The 25,793-nt window shown below is 39.2% G+C and overlaps 1 protein-coding gene across 1 annotated transcript; it reads left to right on the forward strand.

The window, feature by feature from the left end:
• The first annotated feature begins 483 nt into the window (after positions 1-483).
• LOC131739440 (tripartite motif-containing protein 16-like) lies at positions 484-22,709 on the forward strand. The gene is made up of 6 exons (XM_059033417.1): positions 484-1,572; positions 16,948-17,043; positions 17,339-17,572; positions 17,737-17,896; positions 18,564-18,629; positions 19,221-22,709. The coding sequence occupies exons 1-6, from the start codon at positions 991-993 to the stop codon at positions 19,754-19,756; spliced, it is 1,674 nt and encodes a 557-aa protein (XP_058889400.1). The 5' UTR covers positions 484-990; the 3' UTR covers positions 19,757-22,709.
• Positions 22,710-25,793: the final 3,084 nt, after the last annotated feature.

A 25,793-nucleotide genomic window follows, 5' to 3' on the forward strand; every position in this document is an offset into this window, starting at 1 on the left:
ACTCACTTTTGCAGGTGAACATGTGATTATGAATCTGCACGCTGTAGCAAATAAATGTGTTCTCGCTAACCAGCAGTGATTTGAAGCATGTCTCTCACTCACCACAAGTAAACAGACCACTCACGCCTCCATGCAAATGAATTTTGAAGCAATAAAATGATTAAAAAATGTTACAGCTCCCAATCTATGGCCCATTTGCCAATGGAAGGGTCACTGACTATTGCAAGCTGTTTTGAATGGTGATAAAAAAAATAAAAAAAAATAAAACTAGAGTGGCTTTCACAGGGCACCCAGAAGAGCTGGATGCACAACGTACCTCCATAGGGCCAGACGAGTGCCACCTGGCTGGACATCACTGAAGGGGTTAAAAGACGGGATGATTATCATTTCACTGATGACAAGATATTTTGGGAGAGAAAGGTCTGAGTTTAGGTGAAATGGGTAACAAATACCCCTCCCCCAGTCAGTCATTCTGCATGTATTCATCTCTCCCAATACTTGTTGGAGAGGAGTGTATATTAATGGTGTCACAGTTTCTAATCAGTAACAATAATAACTGCTGTCCTCAAGCTCCACTCCTCCCTGCTCCAGATGTCCCTCAGGCACTAAATGGGTTAATAAAAGATTATGTGTGGAACAGCTGTTCATTCATTCTCCCCCATCCCAGTCGCACTGTTTTTGTTTATCAGCCTGCTTTCATTACTCTGGCCTCAGTCCAAAACCACACTCCAGGGTTCTTCACATAACACACACACACCCACACACACAGTTATTAAAACCCATCCCTGTCTCTGACATTCGAACTCTAGTCCCGTCCCCCACTATCTCCTTTCTGGCCCTCTCACACTGTCTGATCAGCCTGCTTCTCTAAACCTGCCCTCAGTCCCAAATCCCGCCTCTTAGAGCTGTACACACCTCCAGGAAATCAGAAGCACAGAGAAGTTCTGTTTGTTGTGAAATCGTCAGTCTCTGTGTGTCACTGCAGCAAGAATGGCTTCAAACTTGTGGTCAGAGGAGAAGTTTAGCTGTCCGGTGTGTCTGGATCTACTGAAGGACCCAGTCACTATTCCATGTGGACACAGTTACTGTATGGGATGTATTAAGAACTACTGGGATCAGACTGATCAGACAGGAGTATACAGCTGCCCCCAGTGTAGAGAGACCTTTACCCCAAGGCCTGTTCTGCGAGGGAACACTATGCTGGTTGAAGTTGTGGGAGGATTTCAAAGGAAAAGGCTCTATTCTCTTCCTGTTCAAAGTTATGCTGGACTCGGAGATGTGTCGTGTGATGTCTGCACTGGGAGAAAGTTCAAAGCTGTAAACTCCTGTTTAACATGCCTGGCCTCTTACTGCCAAACTCACGTCAAACCACATCTTGAAGCTGCTGCATTCCAGAGGCACAAACTGATTGAAACAACTGAAAATCTGGAGCAGAAGATTTGTGCTGAACACCAGAAGGTTTTGGAGGTCTTCTGCAGAACTGATCAGACATGTATTTGCTTGCTGTGTACACAAGATGAACACAAGAACCATGATACAGTCTCAGCTAAGAAAGAAAGGACTGAGAGACAGGTAAGAGTTTGAACCATTTCTTTACAGCTATCCTAGAAGATAAATGTTCACAGTGGTATTTAACATCTCTACTTACAACAGTGCTTCCCAAACCTGTCCAGCAGGGGGTTCTCCAGGACAGGTTTGCAAACCACTGGCTTACAAGATTAGTTAAACAATTAGAGCAATTAGATTGGAATGTTGGATCAAAACGTTTATTACTTTCTCTGCCTTAACTATTAATAGGCAACAACAGTGTGAAGTAGTGGTTAGGGCTCTGGATTCTTGACCGTAGGGTCATGGGTTCAATCCCTGGTTGGGGCACTGCTGCTGTACCCTTGAGCAAGGTACTTTACCTAGATTGCTCCAATAAAAACCCAACTGTATAAATGGGGAATTGTATGTATAAATAAGGTGACAATTGTAAACCCCCCTGGATAAGGGTGTCTGCTAAGAAATAAAATAATATTAAGTTCATTTTTAGTATTTTAATGTAACAATTTTATTGATCATGCTTTATTTTTGTAGAGTGTTTTATTGTCATGGTATAGTTATGATATTGCAGTTAACCCCTTAATGCCCATTTATATAGTCACCTCTCCATAGTATTATTGTTTAAATACCAGCCTCCCAATTCTACATTTTTTTCATATGTATAGATTCTCTGCGGCAGGACTGAAAACAACAAAAAAAAAGAAATGGAATCTGGTGACATAAATAAAGTAGTTTCCTTCATTACAAAAAGTCTTGGGCATTCTAGAGTTAAATTGGTTAGCTTCCTCATGTCACAGATCAGTTGAAATCTCTAAGTCTTGTTTGTCTAGTTGTGTAAGATTCTGAGAGTGTTGCTATGGAGACAGGGTGTGGTGACCAATCATGATTGTGTTGCTATGGAGACAGGGAGTGTACAGCAGCAGTGTGTCCACCCTCACCTGGGATTTGAACCCACACAAGACCCTCATGTCAGTTCAGAGCCCTATAACCACTACTCCACACTGCTACCCAGATGCATGTTTGTAAAACTGGATTGCTGGACTCTACCTTGACAGATCCCTTGATGAGACTCATTGCTGTTTCCATGTGTAATACACATTTTTTACTGATGTATATTATGTATCCAGAACTGACCTCCTGTACCAGTACAAGTGACAGGGCTTGGTTGCTCTGCTAAGTATGGGAACAAAGACATTAATAAGAACCACAGAAGGCCCAATGGCCCACAGCCTGGATCCATGAGAAAGAGAAGGAAAGGACTGGGTTTTTATAGACAACATGCCAGATGAAAATGTTTCTATAACCTTGTATCCTGATGAAACACCTAAACAAGTCGTATACACCAAGCTCAGACCAAACATAGTGCTGAATTGGGACACAAAATTTGAACCCAAAGCTAACAGAAATGAACTGGAGCTTCTGGGTACCGAAAACCCTATGTGGTTTAAAGATATTAGTGAACTAAAGAGACTGAGACCCAGATTTATAAAAGGATTACAACCGTAAAACGGGTGCTAAGGGTTCTGAACTTTTGGACGGGGTTTATAAAACACACGCAATGGTATAAACACGCAATTAATACACGATTTGTGGGGTAATGTCTTTGTGCGCTTTAGTCCTTGATGCATATGTAATTCTGGGGCCTTTCTGAACAAAACCGCTAAAATTGGGAGGGGATTATGCAAATTAGGTCTATCAAATATTCCACCTAATTTATTAAAGCTACCGGTAATTGCGGGTTCGTATTTGCTTGATTATTTTAAGAACTCTGAAAAGCAGGCATTAACTTACACAGAGAGTAGACTATAAAACTAGACAAGGTGAGGTGGGAGAGTTGTCTGCAGCAAGGTGATGTGGGAGAGTTGTCTGCAGAGTAGTAGGGCAGCAGTGTGGAGTAGTGGTTAGGGCTCTGGACCCTTGAGCAAGGTACTTTACCTAGATTGCTCCAGTAAAAACCCAACTGTATAAATGGGTAATTGTATGTGATGTCTTGTAACAATTGTAAGTCGCCCTGGATAAGGGCGTCTGCTAAGAAATAAATAATAAAAGAAGACATTGTTTTCAAGGACAAAGAAACATTTAATAACATTTTGCAAAGAGCTCATTTTGTAACCCTTCTGATCAAGTCAGTTTGTAAATTGCGGTTTATTATAATGCTTTGCAAACTCCCATTTTCAATATGTTTCATAGCTTACATGACAAAAAAGAAAGTCTGTAATAGAGAATATAGAATCCATGTAAAAAAAGGTTCTTAGAAGCACCTAAAAAGGTCTCCCCACAGTGGCAAAGGAAAGTTCTAACGGGAGCTTTTACTTCTTAGAGTGTAGGCATTATTAAAAGAATGGTGGAGGAGAAAAGATGGAACGATATTCCAAGGCACACTAAAGAAAAAGTCTCATATAACACAATGATGGCTCATCACCATTCTTTTAGTAATGCCTACAGAATTTATGTAATATGGCATTCTGTTTTTTAACAATACTGGTGGCAGTAGCCTATTGTTAAATTCGAGTTTGAAAGAAAATGGTTAAAAAAGGACAGTGGGACAGATGACACAGTTAGTTTGGAGCAAGAGCAAATATAGTTTTTCAACTATGTAGACAATACAGATATGCTTTAAAATCATACATAGAGTCAGAAGTACAGACATAGTTGTAATAGTTGTAACTGCTTAAGAATTTAAGAAGATATGTGTCGTAGTTAAACTGTATGGAGTTATTTTTGCTGAACATATTGCTGTGCAATGGAAGGATTTTCCACCCATTTGACTGCCAGTGTGGAGTAGTGGTTAGGGCTCTGGACTCTTGACCGGAGGGTCGTGGGTTCAATCCCCGGTGGGGACACTGCTGCTGTACCCTTGAGCAAAGGTGCTTTACCTCGATTGCTCCAGTTAAAAAAAAAAAACATATAAATGGGTAATGGTATGTAAAAATAATGTGTAAAAAATAATGTAATTGTATGTAAAAAAATAATGTGATATCTTGTAACAATTGTAAGTCGCCCTGGATAAGGGCATCTGCTGAGAAATAAATAATAAATAAAACATATTGTTTCTGAAGTTTGAAAAGTCTATATGCCTGGAATTATTCTATACAAAGATGATGAACTAATATGTGAAGCACAGTAACTGGATGATGCTCATAATGTATAAGCAACATATACTACAAACTCTGAAGTGGTACATTTTTTTTTAAGAAGCCACCGCGCATTCCATATTTTATTGGTTTCTCCTGGTGATGAATTTCGAGCTTCTAACACATCTTCATGTGTTACAAATACTGCTTGTACCAAAATCTCCACTTCCATATTGGTAAATTTCAGTTTTTGCTTCCAAGCATCCTCATCACCATGGCTAGTACCAGGCTGAGGTGTTTGTGTGCCATTCATTTTCTTTTGGAATGCGTAGCCTACACACGCAGGGTTGACCCAAACCCGCTATTTCTTGTGAGAGGTGTGTAATTCTCCATTGCTAATTGCAGTGATGGGTATTTAAATTGGTTGATTACGGAATCGCTGCTTTACCTAATTAGTCTTTTTTAAATAGGTCGTTATTTTGACGATGAGTGCGGCCGTACTGAACACGCACATTATGTGGCTTTTTGTAGTCGTTTTTTTCCCTTTATAAATCTGGGCCTGAGCGTATTACCTGAAAAAATTGACCAATGTGAACTTGAACAGCTGCAAGAAAACAAATATAGGGGAAAAACCGCTGAAAGCTGGCTGAAAAGCAGGCAAAACATGGCCGCTTATCACCCTTACAAAAGGCAATGTGTCTGTAACCACTGCTATACCCAGACCCCTGCCACCCTGATAGGAAGAATGAAAATGCTGAAAACAATCTTCAACCAGGCTGAACAACAGGGAAAGTATGGAGAGAACTGCAGCACAAAATGCATGGGAAAGACAGAAGATGACTCTCTCAGGAGTAAAACAAATGCAAATGCTAAATGGAATCTGAGTTTGAGAAGGAACCCTGGAGGACTTTTTTAACAATACAAGTGGGATGGGGAAAACACCGCAAAACACTTGTTGGCACTGGCATTATTCCCAAAACCTGACTACCTGGCTCCTACACACACACTCCCCATAGAAGCAGGATGGGAAATGGAAAAAATAAATCTTGAAAAAGGAACTGAACCATACCCTGTACTGGACTTCGATGCTTTAAGAGAATGGACAAAAGACAGACAAAACTGCCCGGACTGCAAAGAACACTGATGTGTAGTATGTGATCCAAATTACACGGGAAACAGAAAGTGCTCCCCCATGTGGATGACTATAATGACACTTTTGAAGGATGGCCAGGGAAAGAGGGCTTAGTAACAGCAGAAAGAATCAGACGAGTTCAAGCCAAGAAGCAAGAAGAAAAAATAAGATTAGAAAGACAACAATTGGCTAAACAAGCCTACGAAGCAGTAGAAAAAGAAAACAAGAAGCAACAAAGACAGGAGGAAAAAGGAGATAAGGATATGTCCTCACGTAGGGCCTGCTGCATCAAACAGCGGTAACCTGTTTTGAGTGTGGTAAGCCCATTGCTATATCCCCTTCATATTCATTAACAAGATGACTGCAAGTAGTAAAAAAATTAACACGCGGAAAAAACAGCACAGAAACAATACCACTGAAATGTATGCAAATGATGTCTAAAACAAGGTATTTAATTTTTAGAAGGTATTCAGTAAAGGGAAACGTCACCAGGTGCCTTACCGTGTGTTAAAAATAACAATAAAACACTCAGGGAATATATTCAGAGTAATTTCCATCCACTGCGATTGTGAATATATACTTTAGCTTTGCAAGATGTTTTTTTTTTCTTTTCCCTGAACTGCGTAAGCAACAACACTCAGGCTGTAATTGGCTTAATTGTGTTGAAATGCAGCTCTGTAACTTAGTTGGAATTAAACACGTTCATTGTCATCAGTTCTGTGGCTACACATAATGAAGGGAAATAAGCTACTATATGGATTGAATACGAACAGTTAATATTGTAATAAAATGAAATGTGTCTGGAACAGTAACAGTTGATTCTGTAAAAGCTTAAACTATTTTATAACTACAACTGATTATTAACCCTTACAAAAAGTAGTATACTGCAAGTATACAGTTACTGGGTCCAAATAATATTGCTGTATTACAGGCTGTACTATTTTGACTTTCAGGATAGTACTTTTTTTTTTTTTTTATAAGGGAAACTTTATTTCAAATATACTGTGCACAATATTAAAGCGTTTACCTTTTGATTAACCATCACCCAAGTTATATTTGTAAACAATTAGTTGCACATTTTTAAAGGTCTTTTTAATCATCAACTAACAACTTCAATTTTTTAACTTTCAACATAACTGCTTTTCACCAACCTGGTCTGATTGACAACCTCCCTTTTCTCTGTATTTTAAAATTGTGTATTTTTCACTTTCTACTAAACGTACCACTCTTTCTCAACTGGATTAAACTGTATGTGGACAAGTCTATTGTGAAAAATATGTAGCTCCTAGAAGCACCATAATAAAATAATGCAATGTTATTCTTTCTATTGTACTGTATTTTGAAAATAACCGTATATAACTGAGAAATAAAAAATTGCATTTAGCTGTTTTTCTATATCAAATTGGCTGCGGTTGCAGGTCAGGTCATCAAAACCACTGAACACCTTAGTGAGAAATGGAATGCTCCATTCTGCTGCTTACTTGTATTCCTCAGAGTTACAGTAACAGAGCTGCAGATGCGCATAATTGAAAATGCAACCCTAACTGCTGATTAGTGATGATACGCCTGTGTCTGTGCTTTTATATATTACTTTAAGAAAAGAAGTATATTACCGGTTCCCCGTTTTGAATTCTTAGTTTTCAAGGGCTCTCAAAAAAGATTCAGGGGACTGCATTCAGGGGACTGCATTCAGGGCACGAGCCCCATGGACCAGTTCCTAGCAATGCCGCTGAGTTCATGTAATATGTAAGTAGGCTATGGTTAACAGTGCTTGAACATATTAAACATTTGAACAATTATGAACTATTTATGTCCAATACATTAATGTATAGAGGAAACATTTGAGGTGAACTGAAAAATACAAGCTACCAATGATTGCTGCGACCTGATTGTGAGCGCATTTTTCTTTTGTTTTTTTTTTGGCATCTGTCCAGTGTTTTTTAAGCATGTCCGTACTGCGCTTGTCCATCCTATACTCCAAGGGCTTTTACTTTTCTCTGGATATTCTACCACATTGCCGCCTTGCTCGATTCTTGACCAAATAAAATGTAGTAGTTCCCCACCATCCTGTTCATTGCCATTCTCACTCTCTCTTCACCCACACTCACCATTTCTTTCCAGTGCCCTTATATACCTACCTGGTAGGCACCTTCAGATGTTGTGAGCTCAATTACCACATGGTATTTGTATGCAAATTAGGCTGTTTACATGTGGTATTTCTGTATGTAATCAGTCTAGTGAATATATTGTTAAATAGTGCATGGTATTTCTCAATTTACTGCGTGGTATTTTTTCCAATTTTCCACTGTTTGATACATCAGGCCCTTAAAGTCCTGGATGAAGCTGGACAAGTAATGACAATGGAACCCGAATCAGTACAAAAGATAAAACTCAGAAGATGAGAAAACACACAGGAATGGTTTAAATAAAACAAAACTAAGGAGATTTTGCAAATGAAAAATCTCAGCCAAGCGCATTCCCACACAGTCTGGTGCACTGTGGCGGAGTGTCCCGCCCCTTTGTTTAGTATTGCATTTATATTATGATTTAGATAATATATGACGGTGTGATCAAGTGGCTTGCAGTGGTGACGTCACGGACCAGAAACACAGACTCATGAAGTAGAGGGTATGGCTGAAATGCTACGATGTTCAGCCTTTTATTAAATAATAACAAAAACAAACAAAGAGATTTAAACAAAACAAACACCACAAAACAAAAAGGCGCGTTGGCCAAACAAACAGAAACTAACAAGCATCGTGCTGGTTTTCAGCCAGCACGTATATAGCAATTGTTAACTCTTGTTGTTCTCCTACAGACTTATGTCTCTCCTCTGACACTCTTCTCCCCAGCACAGACAGCTGCAGGTTCTTATATTCTGGCCGAGAGGTTAACTAGCTGTTAATTATCTTATTACCCCTCGGCCACAGTCTGTAAGAGTTTAGTAAGTATGCGTGAATGTCAGCTAGTTAAATAAATCACTAGCTGATCAGTCACGCATCTTCACGGGGTTTTTAAATTATAAAAACAATAACAAATAGGCGGTGCTTTGATCTGCGGTGCAAACAAAAATACAAATAATAATACAAATATATATATAGGGGCGGGATACTCCACCACAGACGGTGAAAAGACGTGATTTTTATTTATTGTTTGGCAAGGATGAGCAAGATGCCGTCCTCCATGGTATTGTTTTATATTTATTATTATTTCAAATACCTTGTGAGAATGCGTGACTGTCAGCTACTGATTGTTTAACTAGCTGACAGTCGCGCAGACTTGGTAGACCCGCGCCGAATGTGACCGAGGGATAATATAATTGATAGTTAGTTAGTCCCTCGGTCACAAACTATAAAAGATCTGCCGTTTGGCTGCCCTCGGTGAAGGGTGGACAGTGGAGAGCACTCGAGAGTGGAGAATGAGTGAGGAGTTAGGAGGTAAAAACTAGTCTACAGTAAACAATTGCTATACGTGCTGGCTAAAAACCAGGAAGATACTTGTTTGTTTCTATTTATTTGGCCAATGTGCCCCTTTTGTTTTGTGTTTATTTAAATCTTTTGTTTGATTATTATTTAATAAAATAGTGAGCGCTGTAGCGCCTCAGTTTCTTTCTCTACTTCCTGAGTCTGTGTTTCTGGTCTGACGTCACCCCTGCTGCCATCCTGTTCACAGTGGTGTTCAGAAGTGAGATATGTCGCCTCCACGAGTCAGACCAGAGAGACTTCTGCGGGCGTTTTTTTTATTATTTTTTTGGAAGTTTTTGTGTTAACAAAAAAAAAAAAAAGGAAAGAAGTGGCTGGAGAAAGCAGCAACAGTAGCAGCAGGAGGCACAGCAACAGCAGTGTGGGGCCGGTCGCAGGTCCTGTCGCGTCTCTACCACGCCGGATGTGAGGTCAGGTACCTTCCATTCAGCCAGAGCCACACATGGCAGGAGCTGGAGGAGCCTGAGCGTCCGGCGTCAGGGAGAGGTCCTGCTGGCTCAGAGGCCGACTAATTCTCTCCTCTGAGGGAATCTGGGGCTGGCTGGTGGAGCCTGGGAGGAATGCCAAAGAGGCCCTCCCTGATGTGATCAACCTCCTGTGGGCCAGAGATAGAGAGCGATGGGAAGCCTGGGAAAAGCAACACCGCCCAGTGTCCCTCCCGGAGGTTGCGGACATGGTAATCCGCTACCTGGCTGCAGATATGGCAGGGCTCCTGCTATTTCCAGCTCCATCGGGAGAAGCCCCGCCGCTGCCGTCTCCAGCGTCGGAGGGAGAGGAGCCATCGCTGCCATCTCCAGCGCCGAGAGCAGAGCAGCAGGAGCTGTCTCCACCACCTCCACCGCCATAGGAGGACTACCTGCTGCTCCCACCTCCACCGCCATGGGAGGACTACCTGCCGCTCCCACCTCAACTGCCATGGGAGGGACTGCTCCTGCCCTGCCTCGCTCCACTCAAGGATGCCTGCCTCGCTCCGCCCAAGGATGCCTGCTGCTCTGCATCACCTGGGGTTGCCTGCTGCTCCGCATTGCCTGAGGTTGCCTGCTGCTCCGCATCGCCTGGGGTCGCTGCCAGCTCTAATAAAATAGTGAGCTCTGTAGCGCCTCAGTTTCACCCCGTTACTTCCTGAGTCTGTGTTTCTGATCTGATGTCACCCCTGCAGCCATCCTGTTCACAGGCACATAGTGAGATAAAACAGTTTAAAATAAAACCTGTTTGAGTAACAGAGCTTGGCTCGCGGTCTCCGGGGATCTCATTCTTTCTGTTCGATACAACTGAACAATTGATGACAATCTCCTAACATACCAGTACTCGAGATTCAAGTTTTAATTTATCCTAAAAAATTTGCAGGATGTCCTTGTTCTGAATTAAACAGTTAGTATTGGAAATGTGGTGTGATTAAAGGATTCACGTAAAGGATTTCTGTGATTGACATGCGGAATTGCTGTATGAGAAAAAATTCTCCTTGAGAGACAAGTTACTCCAACTAATGTTTGCTGGGTGATTCTTAGGAACAACTGTATTTATATCCTGATGTGTAAATATCGCTGTATCATGTGTGATGTGATGAGTGTACATTGACATGCAAAGAAAAACAAAGAATCTTTTATCTGAGAGTTGAGTCTTTTTTTTCATTACAATTGTCGTTAGAAGAGCATGTCGGTGTGGTCGATTCATTATCCATTGATTAAGGTAAGACAAAAACGTTATTCTAAACTGTACAAGTAAGGGAATATTGTTTTAAGGGTAGACCAAACATTTTATAAACAACTAAGCCTTATTTTATAGTTGTTCATAGTGTTTCATAAAGTAAGAGTCGATACTTGGTGGTCAAACGAGTGACCCCGAAATCATAAACACGTGACAATATTGTACAAACACTGTAATAATCAATATGATTATTTTTTGTGAAAGTGTGTCTGTGTTATTCTGACTAAAAGAGGATTCTTTTTTGTGAAAGTGTGTCTGTGTTATTCTGACTAAAAGAGGATCAGTTCAATTGCCTGCCACAGATCAGCCAAACTCTTTATAAATGTAAGAGCAGCACTCTCTAGTGCATAGCTCTGTATTGACAGGAGGAAAGAGACCCCATTGGGGCTGGCAGGGGTTACCTACCCTTATCAGCAGTATCCAGTTCTATGTTTTCAAGGGGAACAGGATGCTGGAGACACCCGCCCAAGGCTTCTTAGAAATGAAATAGAAAAATACCCCTAGAGTCTGCGAGAGCAGGGGAGGAAGATGACTCAGTGTTAGACAACACAGTTAACGACTTAGGAAAGGAAACGGATATGAGAATGAAGAGTACTTCACAAAGGACTAGCTCAAGATCTGCAGTTAGCAAAGACATGAAACTCCAGGTTTGTGTCTGCGGCTGGAGCAAGGCGACAATGGTCTGGGGTTTGAAGATTCATCAAGGGAGAATGAAATGCTTGAGGGAGAAGGGACAAGGGCCTCGCATTGATCAGTACTTCTTACGAAGTCAGTCAAGTCAGTCGAATAAAATCCAGCGACAGAAAGCAAACTACAGTTCGCAGGATATCACAACCCCTGTCAAAGACGTGAGGAGGACTTGCATGGATACAGTTAGTGATGAATCTAATGAACCTTGTGAACCCGGTCAGACGAACCAGCGTAAGAGAGAAAAGAACCTCAATGGGCACAAGCCTGGAGTTAAATGGCCAAGAGCTTGTGAGAAACTGCATGGGACACAGTAAACATGGATCTCTCTTTTACACTGGAAAGGTTAAGTGGAACAACTGAAAAGAAGCTGGATAAATTTGGGGACATCATCTACGCATATGGAAGTGACAGAAGTTGAAAAAAGGAAGGAAAAAGTATTCCTGGAAAGTCTAGAAGGCAGCAGGAGATTGAACACTTAGTGGGAGAAATGAGGTAACTGAGGAAGCAATGGAGAAAAACAGAACAGTCAGAAGGAGGCACTCAATCTGTTACAAAGGGTCTGTGGCAAAATGGTTAACAGTGTGCAGGTGCAGGTAATCAGTGAACAGACAGACAATTATAATTCAGGTGCAATGTTGTTTAATGATTTGTATGTCCAGTGCCTGACGGCAAAACAAACAGTAAACAATAAATGATGCTAAGTAATACAGCGGCGTGTATTACTTAAATTGTAATCCCGAAATAATAGTCCTGTTCTTTACACACGCACACGCACACCCACACAAAACAAAAAACACATACACAAGTCCGTTAGTGAGTGAATTAGTGCTCGTGGTGCAAATACAGTTATTTGTGATATAAGTGCAGTGCTGTTCAGGGTTTCTGCTGGCCCTTGGGGTCAGCTCCGGAACGTGTTAGCCATCTACTAATAACAAGACACAATTAGAGACAGACAAACAAACAAACACTCACGATACGGTTACACAAAACACAGGTCCTTCCAGGTTGTTTTCTCTAACAAAAACGAAGGAAGAGATTACGTCAATTCGTCCCCTACTTATACTGTCACTCATGACCACTTGGTAAACGATTGCAGCCGCTCCTCCAATCCGTGGCTGCCACATCATTTCCTTTCTGGGTCGATGAGTTAATGCACCAAAGCTCTGCTCTCTTTCGAAATGACCAACTTTCTTTTAACCCAAGGAATGAAGTGTCAGGCCAAACAGTCCAGGGTAGTCTGTTCCCGTTACTTAGCGCCCTCACAGGTCGGGAGGGAGATTTACCACCAAGTGGTATTTTCTGGGATACTGCCGGCACCTTGCAAAGGAGCATACAGACAACTGGAAATACAAAATCAAAATGCATGGCTGAAATCGTGGTGCACACAGGAAGGCTTCATCTTTCTTGAACATTGGAGCACATTCTACAACAAGGACTATCTATATAGGCAGGATGGTCTGCACTTAAACAAAAAGGGAACCAATCTGCTCAGAGAAAGGATCCTTGAGGAGGTCCAGAAGCATTTAAACTAGAAAGGAAGGGGAAAGAAAACAAAAAAAACAGAAGGGAGACCACATCAAAACAAAGGCAACAACTCAGATAAGACATCCATTAAATGTATTTATCTAAATGCTAGAAGTCTCAGAAACAAAATGTTAGAACTTGGAGCTGCGGCACTAATAAGTAACTACAATGTGATAGGTGTTACAGAAACTTGGTTGTCTGAGAGTGATGAAGACGAATATAATATTAGTGGGTACACACTGTATAGGAAAGACAGGCAGGACAGAAGAGGCAGAGGGGTAGCGCTATATATAAGAAATAGTCTTGAAGCCCAGGTGTTAAATCTGGACGAAGGAAACAATGCTGAATCAATATGGGTCAGAATAATGGACAAAAATTCAAAGGGCATAATAATAGGAGCATGCTATGGACCGCCAAATTCAGACACTGAGCAAAATAATCTGTTATACAATGACATTAGAAATGCGTGTAGAAAAGGAGAAGCCATACTAATGGGGGATTTCAACTTCCCCCATATAAAATGGGAAAACCCAGTGGGGAGCACGACAGATGAAATTGAAATGGTGAAAATGACAAATGACTGCTTCCTAACACAATTTGTCAGTGCACCGACTAGAGGGGAGACATGCCTTGATTTAGTCTTTTCAAATAACGAAGATAGAATTACGAAAACAGAGGTCAGACCCCAACATGGTCTCATTTGAAGTGATTTTTTAAAACCCAAAAAGTAATGACTAAAGCTAAGGTTTATAATTTTAGAAAAGCAAACTATGAAAGTATGAAACAGAGACTAACAGAAGCAGATTGGAGTAAAATAGAGAAAACATCCACAGAAAAAGGATGGCTGTTTTTTTAAAAAAAATGTAGTACTAGAGGCGCAAAACAATTACATCTCAAAAGTAGACAAGTTTAAATCTAAAACAAAATGGCCAAAATGGTTTAATAGATCAATTAAAAAAATAATATTCATCGAAAAAAGGCACTTTACAGAGTGTTTAAAAGGGACAAAAACAAAGTACACAGAAAGAGTACTTGGAACTGCAAACGCAAGTCAAAAAGGATGTTCGAAAGGCCGAGAGAGATAGAAATGAACATTGCTAAGGAGGCTAAAACCAATTCCAAAATGTTTTTCCAATATTATAACAGCAAGAGAACATTCAAAGAGGAGGTTAAATGTCTAAGAGATACAAATGGCAAAATCATAGACGAAGAAAAAAATAGCAAATATATTAAATGTTTACTTTTCACAAGTTTTTACAAAGGAGGATACAGACAACATGCCCCACATGTCAACCTGTTCCTATTCAGTTTTAAATAACTTTAGCATAACAGAGGTAGAAGTGTTAAAGGGACTAGGAGCTCTTAAAATAAACAAATCCCCTGGGCCGGATGATATCCTCCCAATAGTACTCAAATAAATGAAAGAAGTTATTTACAAACCACTAACCAAGATTATGCAACAGTCTCTTGACACAGGGGTTGTACCGACAGACTGGAGAATTGAAAACGTAATACCAATCCACAAAAAGGGAGACAAAACCGAACCAGGTAACTACAGACCAATAAGCCTGACTTCTATTATATGTAAACTTATGGAAATTATAATAAGATCCAAAATGGAAAAGTACCTATATGGTAACAGTATCCTGGGAGACAGTCAGCATGGTTTTAGGAAAGGGAGATCATGTCTAACTAACCTACTTGATTTTTTTGAGGATGCAACATCGACAATGGATAATTGCAAAGCATATGTCATGGTTTATTTAGATTTCCAGAAAGCTTTTGAAAAAGTCCCGCATAAAAGATTAATTTTCAAACTGAACGCAGTAGGGATTCAAGGAAATGCATGCGCATGGATTAGGGAGTGGTTAACATGTAGAAAACAGAAAGTACTGATTAGAGCAGAAACCTCAAAATGGAGCGAGGTAACCAGTGGTGTACCACAGGGATCAGTATTAGGTCCTCTGCTATTCCTAATCTACATTAATGATTTAGATTCTGGTATAGTAAGCAAACTCGTTAAATTTGCAGATGACACAAAAATAGGAGGAGTGGCAAACACCGTTGCAGCAGCAAAGGTCATTCAAAATGATCTAGACAGCATTCAGAACTGGGCAGACACATGGCAAATAACATTTAATAGAGAAAAGTGTAAAGTACTGCAAGCAGGCAATAAAATGTGCATTATAAATATCATATGGGAGATACTGAAATTGAAGAAGGAGTCTATGACAAAGACCTAGGAGTTTATGTTGACTCAGAAATATCTAGACAATGTGGGGAAGCTATAAAAAAGGCCAACAAGATGCTCAGATACATTGTGAAAAGTGTCAAATTTAAAATCAAGGGAAGTAACGTTAAAACTTTACAATGCATTAGTAAGACCTCATCTAGAATATTGTGTTCAGTTCTGGTCACCTCGTTGGTGGAGCAACCACCAAGAAAAGGTATTAAAACCAAGCCTCGTCTAGGACAACTGGAAGCTGCTAGAGACATGCTGTCAGATATTGGTCAACGGCTTATTTTTCCACCTGAGATTGCCACCACTAACCTTCGACCAGATATTGTGGTCTGGATCAGTACGCCTCATTCACCTAGTAGAGTTAACAGTGTCACGGGAGGATGCTGTGGATGAGGCGTATGAGAGGAAGAAACTTCGGTAAGCTCAACTAGCTGCTGAAGTGGAACAGCCAGGATGGAGAGTCCGGGTTTACCCAATGGAGGTGGGTTGTCAAGGATTTGTGGCACACTCTACAACCCGGTTTCTCAGAGACATCAGATTCAGTGGTCAAGAGTTGTGCCGCACAGTGAAGAACTTATCTGAAGCAGCAGAGAGGAGCAGCAACTGGCTGTGGTTGAGACAGAAAGAATCTGGTTGGGGATTTCAAGCACAATAAAAAGAAAGAAACGTTGATTCACAGGTAAGTGAGTTGGGCTGAGCTGAATGGGGGACGGAGGGGGGTGGTGCTGGGACGCTTGAGTCACCGTCGAGCCCTCTTGAGGTGTCGTGGGCTAGTTGATGAAACACCAAGGATGGAAGGTACCCACTTGAAGACCCTAGAGATGCACCCTACTCAGCTCAATCCAGACAGTTGTCATGCTGGGGCCAGCATCACCGCCGTTGTGTGTGCTGATGTGCCAGGGAGGCAAAATAAGCTGATCCCTGGAGCCAGCATTACACTTTAGCCATCAACACCAGGCAGAAGGATATCTACATCATCACATGGAAGGAAACGCAAATGGATGGAAACGCAGATGGATCACATTAGTTTACTGTAAAGCTATGTCTTAGTTGGTGCTTATCTTGGCGAGAGCAGAGTTCAAATCAGCATGAAATTTTAACATCTACTCTCTATCTGGGTTCTTCAAATATGGAGCTATCAGTCCACACTTTTATTAACATTCTGACAAATTTTTGCACTTTAAAAGTTTGAAGTCCATTCAGCAAATATGTCCACCAAATGGCCAGTCATGGAGAGTAGGTTTTGTGCAGCATGAGTCATGTGATCATACCTGGAAATGCAAAAAAAAAACTATAATATTCCACACAGCATGGTGGGTTGTTATTGCTGTGTCACCCTTATGCACGAAACAAGTTAAAATTCAAACAGTTTATGTAGGATATTTTATGATTACATGACTTCAAAAGTGACTACATTTTAGTTAGACGTCAAAGTAAAACTGCATTATTCTGATGGTTTTGATAGCATAGCTAAACAGGGCTGTGTTGGGCGTGACAGGATATGTCTCAATGTCCAATCAGAAATGTCACTGTCACTGTGTTTCTACACAGGAGAAGCTGGGAGAGACACAGACACAACTAGAAATGAGAATCCAGGAGAGACAGAAAGAATTGGAGGAGCTAAAACAGGCTGTGGAGTCACTGAAAGTGAGTATTGACAAGAGGGTTAGACAACATTAATACACATTTCAACAGCTGGCTACTTGAATAACTAGATCTGTGATTAATCAGCAATTTCTTCCAATGCCCTTCAACCTATAGTACTTTCCACTTCTTCTTCTTCTCATTATTATTATTATTATTATTATTATTATTATTATTATTATTATTATTATTATTGAGAAATGGACTGGAAAACATCTTTAGAAGTTTACAGTATATGATTTATGTGATTTTGATATAAATTGTAAATATGTCTCCCCTGCTGTATTCTTTCACTCAGAGATCTTCACAGAGAGAAATAAAGCAAAGTGAGAAGATCTTTACTGAGCTGATCCGATCCATTGAGAAGATCCGCTCTGAGGTTACTGAGCTGATTGGAGCTAAGAAGAAGGCTGCAGTGAACCAGGCTGAAGGACTCATGAAGAAACTGCAGCAGGAGATTGCTGAGCTAAGGAGGAGAAACGCTGAGTTCAAACAGCTTTCAGATACAGAGGATCACATCCATTTTCTGCAGGTAACATCACTGCTTGCTAGAACAATCTCAAGCACATAACTGGAGGGGTGCTTTCAGGCAGACCTCTCTCCAGTTGATGAATCCTTGCTTTTTCTCAACCCAGCAATGTTTTGGAGCTCATTCTGTTTCACTGAAAACACCTTTTCTCCACTTTCTTGTTGTAGAATTTTGAGTCTCTCTGTGGCTCTCCTGAAACTGGAGACTTACCCAGCATTACTGTCAATCCAAACATTTATTTTGGGTTTGTTAGGGAAGCTGTGTCTCAACTTAAAGAGCATATTGAGGACTTTTGTAAGAAGAAATTAATCAAAATAACCAAAACAGGTTGGTGTGAAATCAATTCCTTTTATCAAATAGACCATGGCTTGAGGAGGGACAGGACTTGTAAGACATTAATAAAGACCTCTTGCAGATTGTTGGCAATATGAATACCGCAGATGTTTTATTTCCAATTATTTCCTCAAATGATTGCTGTTTGTACTCATATGTGGTTGTGTATTAATTTAGTTTCAATGCCACAACTGTTAACTCAATCTGTAGTATTTTGTATTTCACCTGTTTTTATTCCACTGCACTCCTGTCTAACCATGTAACTATCTATCGACACTTATCTGCTCTAACTTGAACTGCCCTGATATTGAATTGTACTGTGTTTTGTACTTGCTCTTATTAGGATTAAAGTCATTGTTTTTTTGTATCTTGCATTTAATTGTACTGTGATTCTTGAAATGTATTTTTTGTATACAAATGTAAGTCGTATGGAGCCCTGTAGGGGACATGAATAAAAAAAAAATCTCTGCAAACAAGATATTAAGTCATGCACATGGGATACTAAATCATGTCCCCTACACGGCTCCATAAAGTTGCTCTGAGTAAGGGTGTCTGCTAAGAAATAAATAATAATAATAATAATAATAATAATAATAATAATAATAATAATAATAATAATAATAATAATAAATGCTATCTCTCTCTCTTAATTTCTACCCAGTGAATGAAGTTACAGTTCACAGTCTGAAACCTCAAGTGCCAAGGCCCAGAGCTGAGTTTTTAAAATGTAAGAAGTTGTTTTCACTGAAACATTTGACTGAATGATATGTCACTCCATTTTGAGAAGAGCTGACACTACACAACAGGGAGGGGTGGAGCTTGAGGACAGCAATTCATCTTCTTATTTATTAGTAACTGTGACCCCATTAAAATACACTCCAACAACCACACCCCAGTGGTTCTGCATTCATTCATCTGCCCCAATTCTTGTTAGAGGGGAATGTATATTTTACAATGAAGAACAGCATTACTTTGTGCATTGATTGCCAGCAGCTGCAATATGTATATTATTCACTTACTGGATGTGTCTTTGTACCTCAAGGCCTATTCTGATTTCAAATTGCTGCCTTTTATCAGAAACAGCCAGTATATACCTACTGTAATATCTATCTATATGTCTGTCTTTGTATCTACTCATATACAGTATGTGTCTGTCTATATGCCTGTCTGTCTATCTACCGTATGTGTCTATCTATATGTCTGTCTTTCTGTCTATCTCTCTGGTTCTGTACAATTCAAACCCAGTGCAGATTTTTATGAGTGATTTGACTTTTCTAACCGTCTCTCTCCTCTAACCGTCCTTTTATCTTCAATCAAGGTTCCTGTCGGCTCACACTGTCCCCCAACACAGCGCATAGAATCCTCTGTCTGTCTGAGGGGAACAAAAAGGTGACATGGAGGATGGGAGAGGCCCAGCCATATCCTGATCACCCAGAGAGATTTGACTACCTGCCCCAAGTGCTTTGCAGAGAGGGTTTGTCTGGGACTCGCTGCTACTGGGAGATTGAGTGGAGTGGGGGAGGGTCTTTTATAGGAGTGACATATAAAGGACTCAGCAGAAAAGGGGGGGATTGGTCCTGTATCCTTGGACATAATGAGAAGTCCTGGAGTTTGTACTGCTCTGGTTCCAGTTACTCTGCCTGGCACAATAACAATAGAACTGCAATAACTGCCCCCCACTCCCCCAGAATAGGAGTGTATCTGGACTTTAATGCCGGTACTCTGTCATTTTATGGAGTCTCTAGTGACACAGTGACCCTCCTGCACAAATTCAAAACCACATTCACTGAGACCCTCTATCCTGGGTTTTTTATTTATTTTGATTCCAGTGTAACAATCTGCCAGCTGGAGTAGCCTGTTCGGTGTTTGAAGAAACTTTATGTCTTTCTTCTATCAAGTTTTCTTTTTAAAATATTCATTATTTTTATATTTCTCTTTTTCTTTCTTTTCATTATTATTTTTACTTCCTTTTTCTACCAATCTTTCTTTCTCTTTATTCTTTTCCTTTTCACTTTTTCTGTCTTTTCTGTACTATTAATGTGCTATCTTAGTTTTACTTAGATATACTTTGATATATATTGCTTTATGTGCATGTCTCAGGAGATGAAGGCCAGATTGGAGTTTTACCTGAAAAAGGTGAACACTTGGCTTAATAGGAACTGGCTGAAATTAAATCCTTTAAAAGACTGAGGTTTTGGTGGTGGGTTCGACTACTACTCTCAAGAAGCTTGGTAACAGTTTTATCCCTCCATACATAAATGGAACCATACCAACTGTAGTAAATAAAGCCAGAAATTTGGGTTTTATTATAGATAATAATCTTTCTTTTATTCCCCAAATTAATATGATGATGAGTTCTGCCACATTTCTTTTACACAATCTAAAAATGATTAAGCCATTTTTGCCAGAAATTACCTTTTGGACAGTAGTGCAAACACTTATGGACCCCAAACTGTATTATTGTAATTCTCAGGCCTTCCAGCTTGTCAGCTGAATAGACTTCAGAGAATATAAAATATGGCAGCTCGCCTTGTAACTGTTGTGTTTCCATATTACTCCAGTTTTGAGAGAACTGCACTGGCTCCCTGTCCGAGAGAGAATAGATTTCAAAATCCTTTGTATGGTGTATAAAGCCCTAAATGAAATAGGTCCTGACTATCTTAAAGCTGTTCTTAATGTCAGAAATACTACAAGGCTGTTGCACTCAACCAGTTCTCTCCATATTTCACCTCCTATATTTTCTATAATTAATTTTTAATTAATTTAATTTTTCAGTTGCAATTTTGATTGATTGTGTTCAATTGTCACAGTATCAATATTATCTTGAACAAAATTAAAGGGTTTAAAACATTTTTAAATTTCAAGCTTTAAAAAAGGGCTTTTTACACTACACCACCAAAACCTGGGTTGAGTGGACACGGGGTGGCCCTGGGGTGACTCCCCCCGGAGTTCAGCCCTGCATGCATTCACATTTGCCGTGCTCTCCAATTCTCGGGTTAAGATTCGCCCTGGGGTTGAACATGACCGTGTCACACTGCATATTTTCAACCCGTGTAAAATACAGTGGCGGAAGTAAATATCCAACATGGCTCCCAACATGGCTTTCATTTCTTTGTGTGCTTTAGTGCATGCTTTTTTGATTACTTTTTTATAATTTTTTTTTAGCAATTTAACTTTCTCGAGGCACTGAGTCGCACTTTTGTCCTACCCAGTACTCTGCATGGCAGCAGACAATTGTGTGAACACTTTTAAGTTGTGTTTTGTTCCATCCAGCTACTGCTGGATATTTTCATTTGCCCATAACATGAGCAACTCCCGGACCTCATTATCGCTCCATAATGCCATTTTTATTTTTTATTTACAAATGCATGCTGATGCGTGAACCTTGCTCCTTGACGTTTGTTTTTTGGCTACAGTTATGCGCATTTTCAACCCGAGACTAGCGTAACCCTGTTGCATTCACATTTAATTTTTCAACCCAAGGTGAGCGCTTCATCCTGGGTTGAACATTTTCAACCCTTGTTTCTGTCGGGGGTGAGTTCACTCCGTTTTGACAGTTTCGCCTCAGGTTGAAACTGGCAATGTGAAAGCGCTTACTGTTTGAGCCGGGGTCAACTCGGGTCAAAATGGCTAGTATGAAAAGCCCTAAAGTAAGAATAGCACCAGAAATTTTGCTTAAAAGTTAGATTCACCATAATAACGCATTGAAATTAATACCCATTGTAGATAAAAGTGTGGTTTTCTTCACAAGTTCTATCCCAGACTTGTTTTTATTCAATTTAATAACAGTTAATAAATCAATATTTATCATTAAAATAGAAATGTTCACATATACAATCATATTTCATTAATTATACTTAAAAATACTATTGTAAAATATAATTTACAAGTTTTTTCTACAATTTACACACTGTAATACCAAGTGTTTAAGAATTAAACAAATTAAACGCCTACAGGCAACAGATAATAAACGTGTCTTGATGTTTATTTTCTAAACACAAGTTCAACCTAGTGATTATAATTTAAACACAACAATGTGTTTAAAAGCTAAACACTTTGTTCAAAGAGATGTTGAAAAACGAAACATGAGCATTAAATATAAACCCGTATTAGTGTTTAAGATATAAACAATTGTGACGTGCTTAACCAGTTGTGACAGAGACCGAATGATTTTTGGTGTTAGATCTCCTTCCCGACCTGTGAGGGCGCTGAATAAAGGGAACAGAGTGCCCTGGACTGGATGGCCTGACAATTCATTCCCAGGGTTAGATGCAAGTTGGCCATCTAGAAAGGGGACTGAGCTACGGTACACTAAATTATTGACCCAGAAGGTTAACAGTGTGGCATACGTGGATTGGAGGAGTGGGTACGCTCGTTAACCAAGGGGTCATGGGTGACGGTGTATAAAGGGGACGTAGTGAGGTGATCTGTTCCTTTGTTGATGGTTGTGTTACAAAACCAGGAAAGACCTGTATTGTATTGTATCGTGAGTGTTTTGCTTGTTTTGTCGTGTCTAACTGTTTGCTTGTTATCATTGTTAGACGGCTGACACGATCCGGATCTGTCGCTAGGGGCCAGCACAAAACCGGACAACACTGCACTGTGTATCACGATTATTTGTATTTGCACCACGAGCACTACAGCACTACAGCACTACAGCGTGTTTGTACATTGTGTGTGTTTTATATCATGTTATTAATTGCGGGACTGCAACCCTTTATAACTACTGTGTATTGCCAGATCATTATTCTTTTCTGCCTGGTCATCAGACCACCTGGATTACAAATTAATAAACACATCATTTCACCTGTAATTTGTTGTATGTTTGTTTCAATTGGATTACTGCACCTGTACAGCACCTGTTCTCCACCTGTATATAACTTACTCCATTATTTCAATAATGGTGTTTAACTGCTAAAAACAACAACATACAAGACTAGATCCAACACATAACAGCATTAAAAGCACACAAACGAAGGCTAAATAGTTCAACAATAATACAATGATAAATAAATGTGCTGCAACACTGCAATAAGATTCTCCACATCAGGCACGTAATAACGCTCTAGATTAAATACTGTACTGCATTAACAATATACAGCATATCTCTTAATATATTGAAAGGAACGGTAGTTCCTCGTACAAGTTAAAAAAAACTTGTCTGAAACTGACGAGACTCTCTATACAGCTCCAAGAGTTTTGCTGTCTTCACCATGTTGCAGCGGCAAAACTAAATCACTTAGAATTACCATCTGTACCAGTACCAAAAGTCTGAAACTTTCTTACATCAAATGTGAAAACAAACTAAGGTAAAATTGTTATTCTCCTAATTCTTCCTCTTCCTCTTCCGTTTCTTACTTTTTAATAGTGTGTAGCGACTTTTCAAACGGAAAAGCTAAATAACTGGACATCTACCAATCATGTGATTTCACATGTTGGTCAACGTCAAAATAAACCAGGGAATGCAAGCAGTTTCATATCCACACCATGTATATTAAACAATTTATTTATGTTTTAAAACAGCACATAATCACAAAAAAAGAAAAAAATTACCGTTGTTTAAACTTGTAACATGAGGTGCTTGAAGAGCACACGGCCTTAGCACGCTGCACCACTTGGCTGTTGTTGAAATGCATTATTTTTTAAAGCTTACAACCATGCCTGACCAGCTTTCACTGAAAACCTGAACGTTCTGCTCGATTCTAGAAATTTTCCATTTTCTGTTTGAAAATATCTAATTTCCTGTTTGTTTGGTAGATATCATAGAATGGAATTGTACACAAGAGTAGCATGTAGCTTCCTTGTCTAAATCTCTGATCTCTGATAAATTGTAGTTCCTCATTTAATTAAAAATAAATAAAGGAATAATTTGTTAGGTAGAAATAAATAAATGATTTAAATAAATGCATAGAGGAATAAATATGTTAAGAAATAAATATTTTTCAATACATAAATGTAGAAATTAATACATGTTTATATTACAAATGTATAAATAAATTAATAAATAGCAAGCCAGAAAAATATGTCATATTAATTGATTTGGCTGATGTGTTTATCGACAGCAATTGACATTTATATACCTATATAAAAAGTATAAATTTCATGTGACAATCTGTGGAGTAGTGGTTAGAAGCAGGGGTAGGCAACCCAGGTCCTGGAGAGCCACAGACACTTCTGTTTTTTGTTTTACCTAAGCCCTAATTGATTTAATGATTGGCATAATTGGTCAGAATTACCATGTGTTCCAAGTATTTAGCAATTGATGATTAAGAGATACCTACAAAACATGCAGGATTGTGGCACTCCAGGACCAGGGTTGCCTACCCCTGGGTTAGAGCACTGTGCTCCTGACTAGAGGATCGCAAGTTCAGTCCCAGATAGGTAACACACTGCTGCTTTACCTAGATTGGTTCAGTAAAAAATCCAACTGTATAAATGAGTAATTGTATGTAAAACAAATGTCACAATTGTAAGTTGGCCTGGATAAGGGTGTCTGCTAAGAAATAAAATAATAATTTTCAGGCTGGTTGGTATTTGGATGAGAGACTGCCTGACAATACCAGATACTTTAAACTTTTCTTTGGAGTTTTACTTGTTTACAATAACAAATAGTAGATTAAACAGCAAAAATGAGTTGATTTACTTTTAATTTACTGATGCCAGCAGCTTCGCTCGCCTTAAAAAATTTCCAGCTCGCTGCGCTTGTCTTAAATAATTCCCACGTCGCTTCTTTTGCCTTAAAAAAGATTCCCGGGTCGCTGGGCTCACCAGCTACTCACTACTATTCTCTCCTAGCAGAACTTTTCATCTCTGATTCCATTACAGCACACCATTAATTGCATTTGGATAATTCCAGACATCACCTGATACGTAAGCGCAACAAACTCAGCAATGCATTATCCACCATTGGTTAAAAAAGAAATGAAACGTACACATTTGTTATATAAGGTAGGCTATGTTAAGTGGAAGACAGATTCCTAATATTGTGAAGGTGGCTCTTTTGATATATTAATAAGTAATAGTAATATTTTGAATATTAACTTTTAAATATTTAGCCGTGCTGTTTTGAGAATAGGCCTGTATAGTGTATATCTTAGTGGTAATATATTTATTTTAATTAGTCATGGCCCCAAAGGAATCAATATACTCTCATTTGGCCCCAAGAAAAATATTATTGATAACACTGTGACCTGCAATGCATGGATTATTTTGTTGTTTCTAGGCTATGTTGTGGGAAAGTGTATATTGAAACTCTGGAGATTCTGTGAAGACTTCAGGGATTTTCTGAATTTTGGAATCCAGAATCTGGAAAACATCAGTCACAGCATAGTAGTAATATTACTATAGCTTATGTCAAAAGTCTAATTTATGACCCTTTTGACCTTTATGACCTTATAGGTATGAATTTATGAATATATAATGAGGGGCCGTGGATTTTATGGTTGTTACAAGACAGATATGTTTATTGAATATAGGCTTATATTTGCCTATAAACTTATTGCCCGTCTTTTATAAGATATGTACAAAAATCAGTGTTTAATATGTTATGTATGTAATCAGGGGATAGTGTGTATGCTTATGTTAACTTATGCTTGGTGTAGACAACATTAATGTTTATGTTAACTTATGCTTGGTGTAGACAACATTAAAGTCTTAGTATTGCTTGGTGCAGACAACATTAAAGTCTTAGTATTTTTTACATAAGACACTTAATGAAAAAGGAGAAAGTTTAAAATAGTGTATTAAAAGCAAAAAGAAAAACCAAAAAAGAAAATACCTTATTTGACATTTAAAAGCATTTAAACAAACATTACACACAGAAATCATAGTAAGTGGTGTTGTGATTTTTACATTTTTATATGCGGTTTTGTGATAGAGAGAGAGAGGATCG

This window comes from Acipenser ruthenus, chromosome 11 (genome assembly GCF_902713425.1).
Source record: "Acipenser ruthenus chromosome 11, fAciRut3.2 maternal haplotype, whole genome shotgun sequence".
Classification (NCBI taxonomy): Eukaryota; Metazoa; Chordata; class Actinopteri; order Acipenseriformes; family Acipenseridae; genus Acipenser; species Acipenser ruthenus.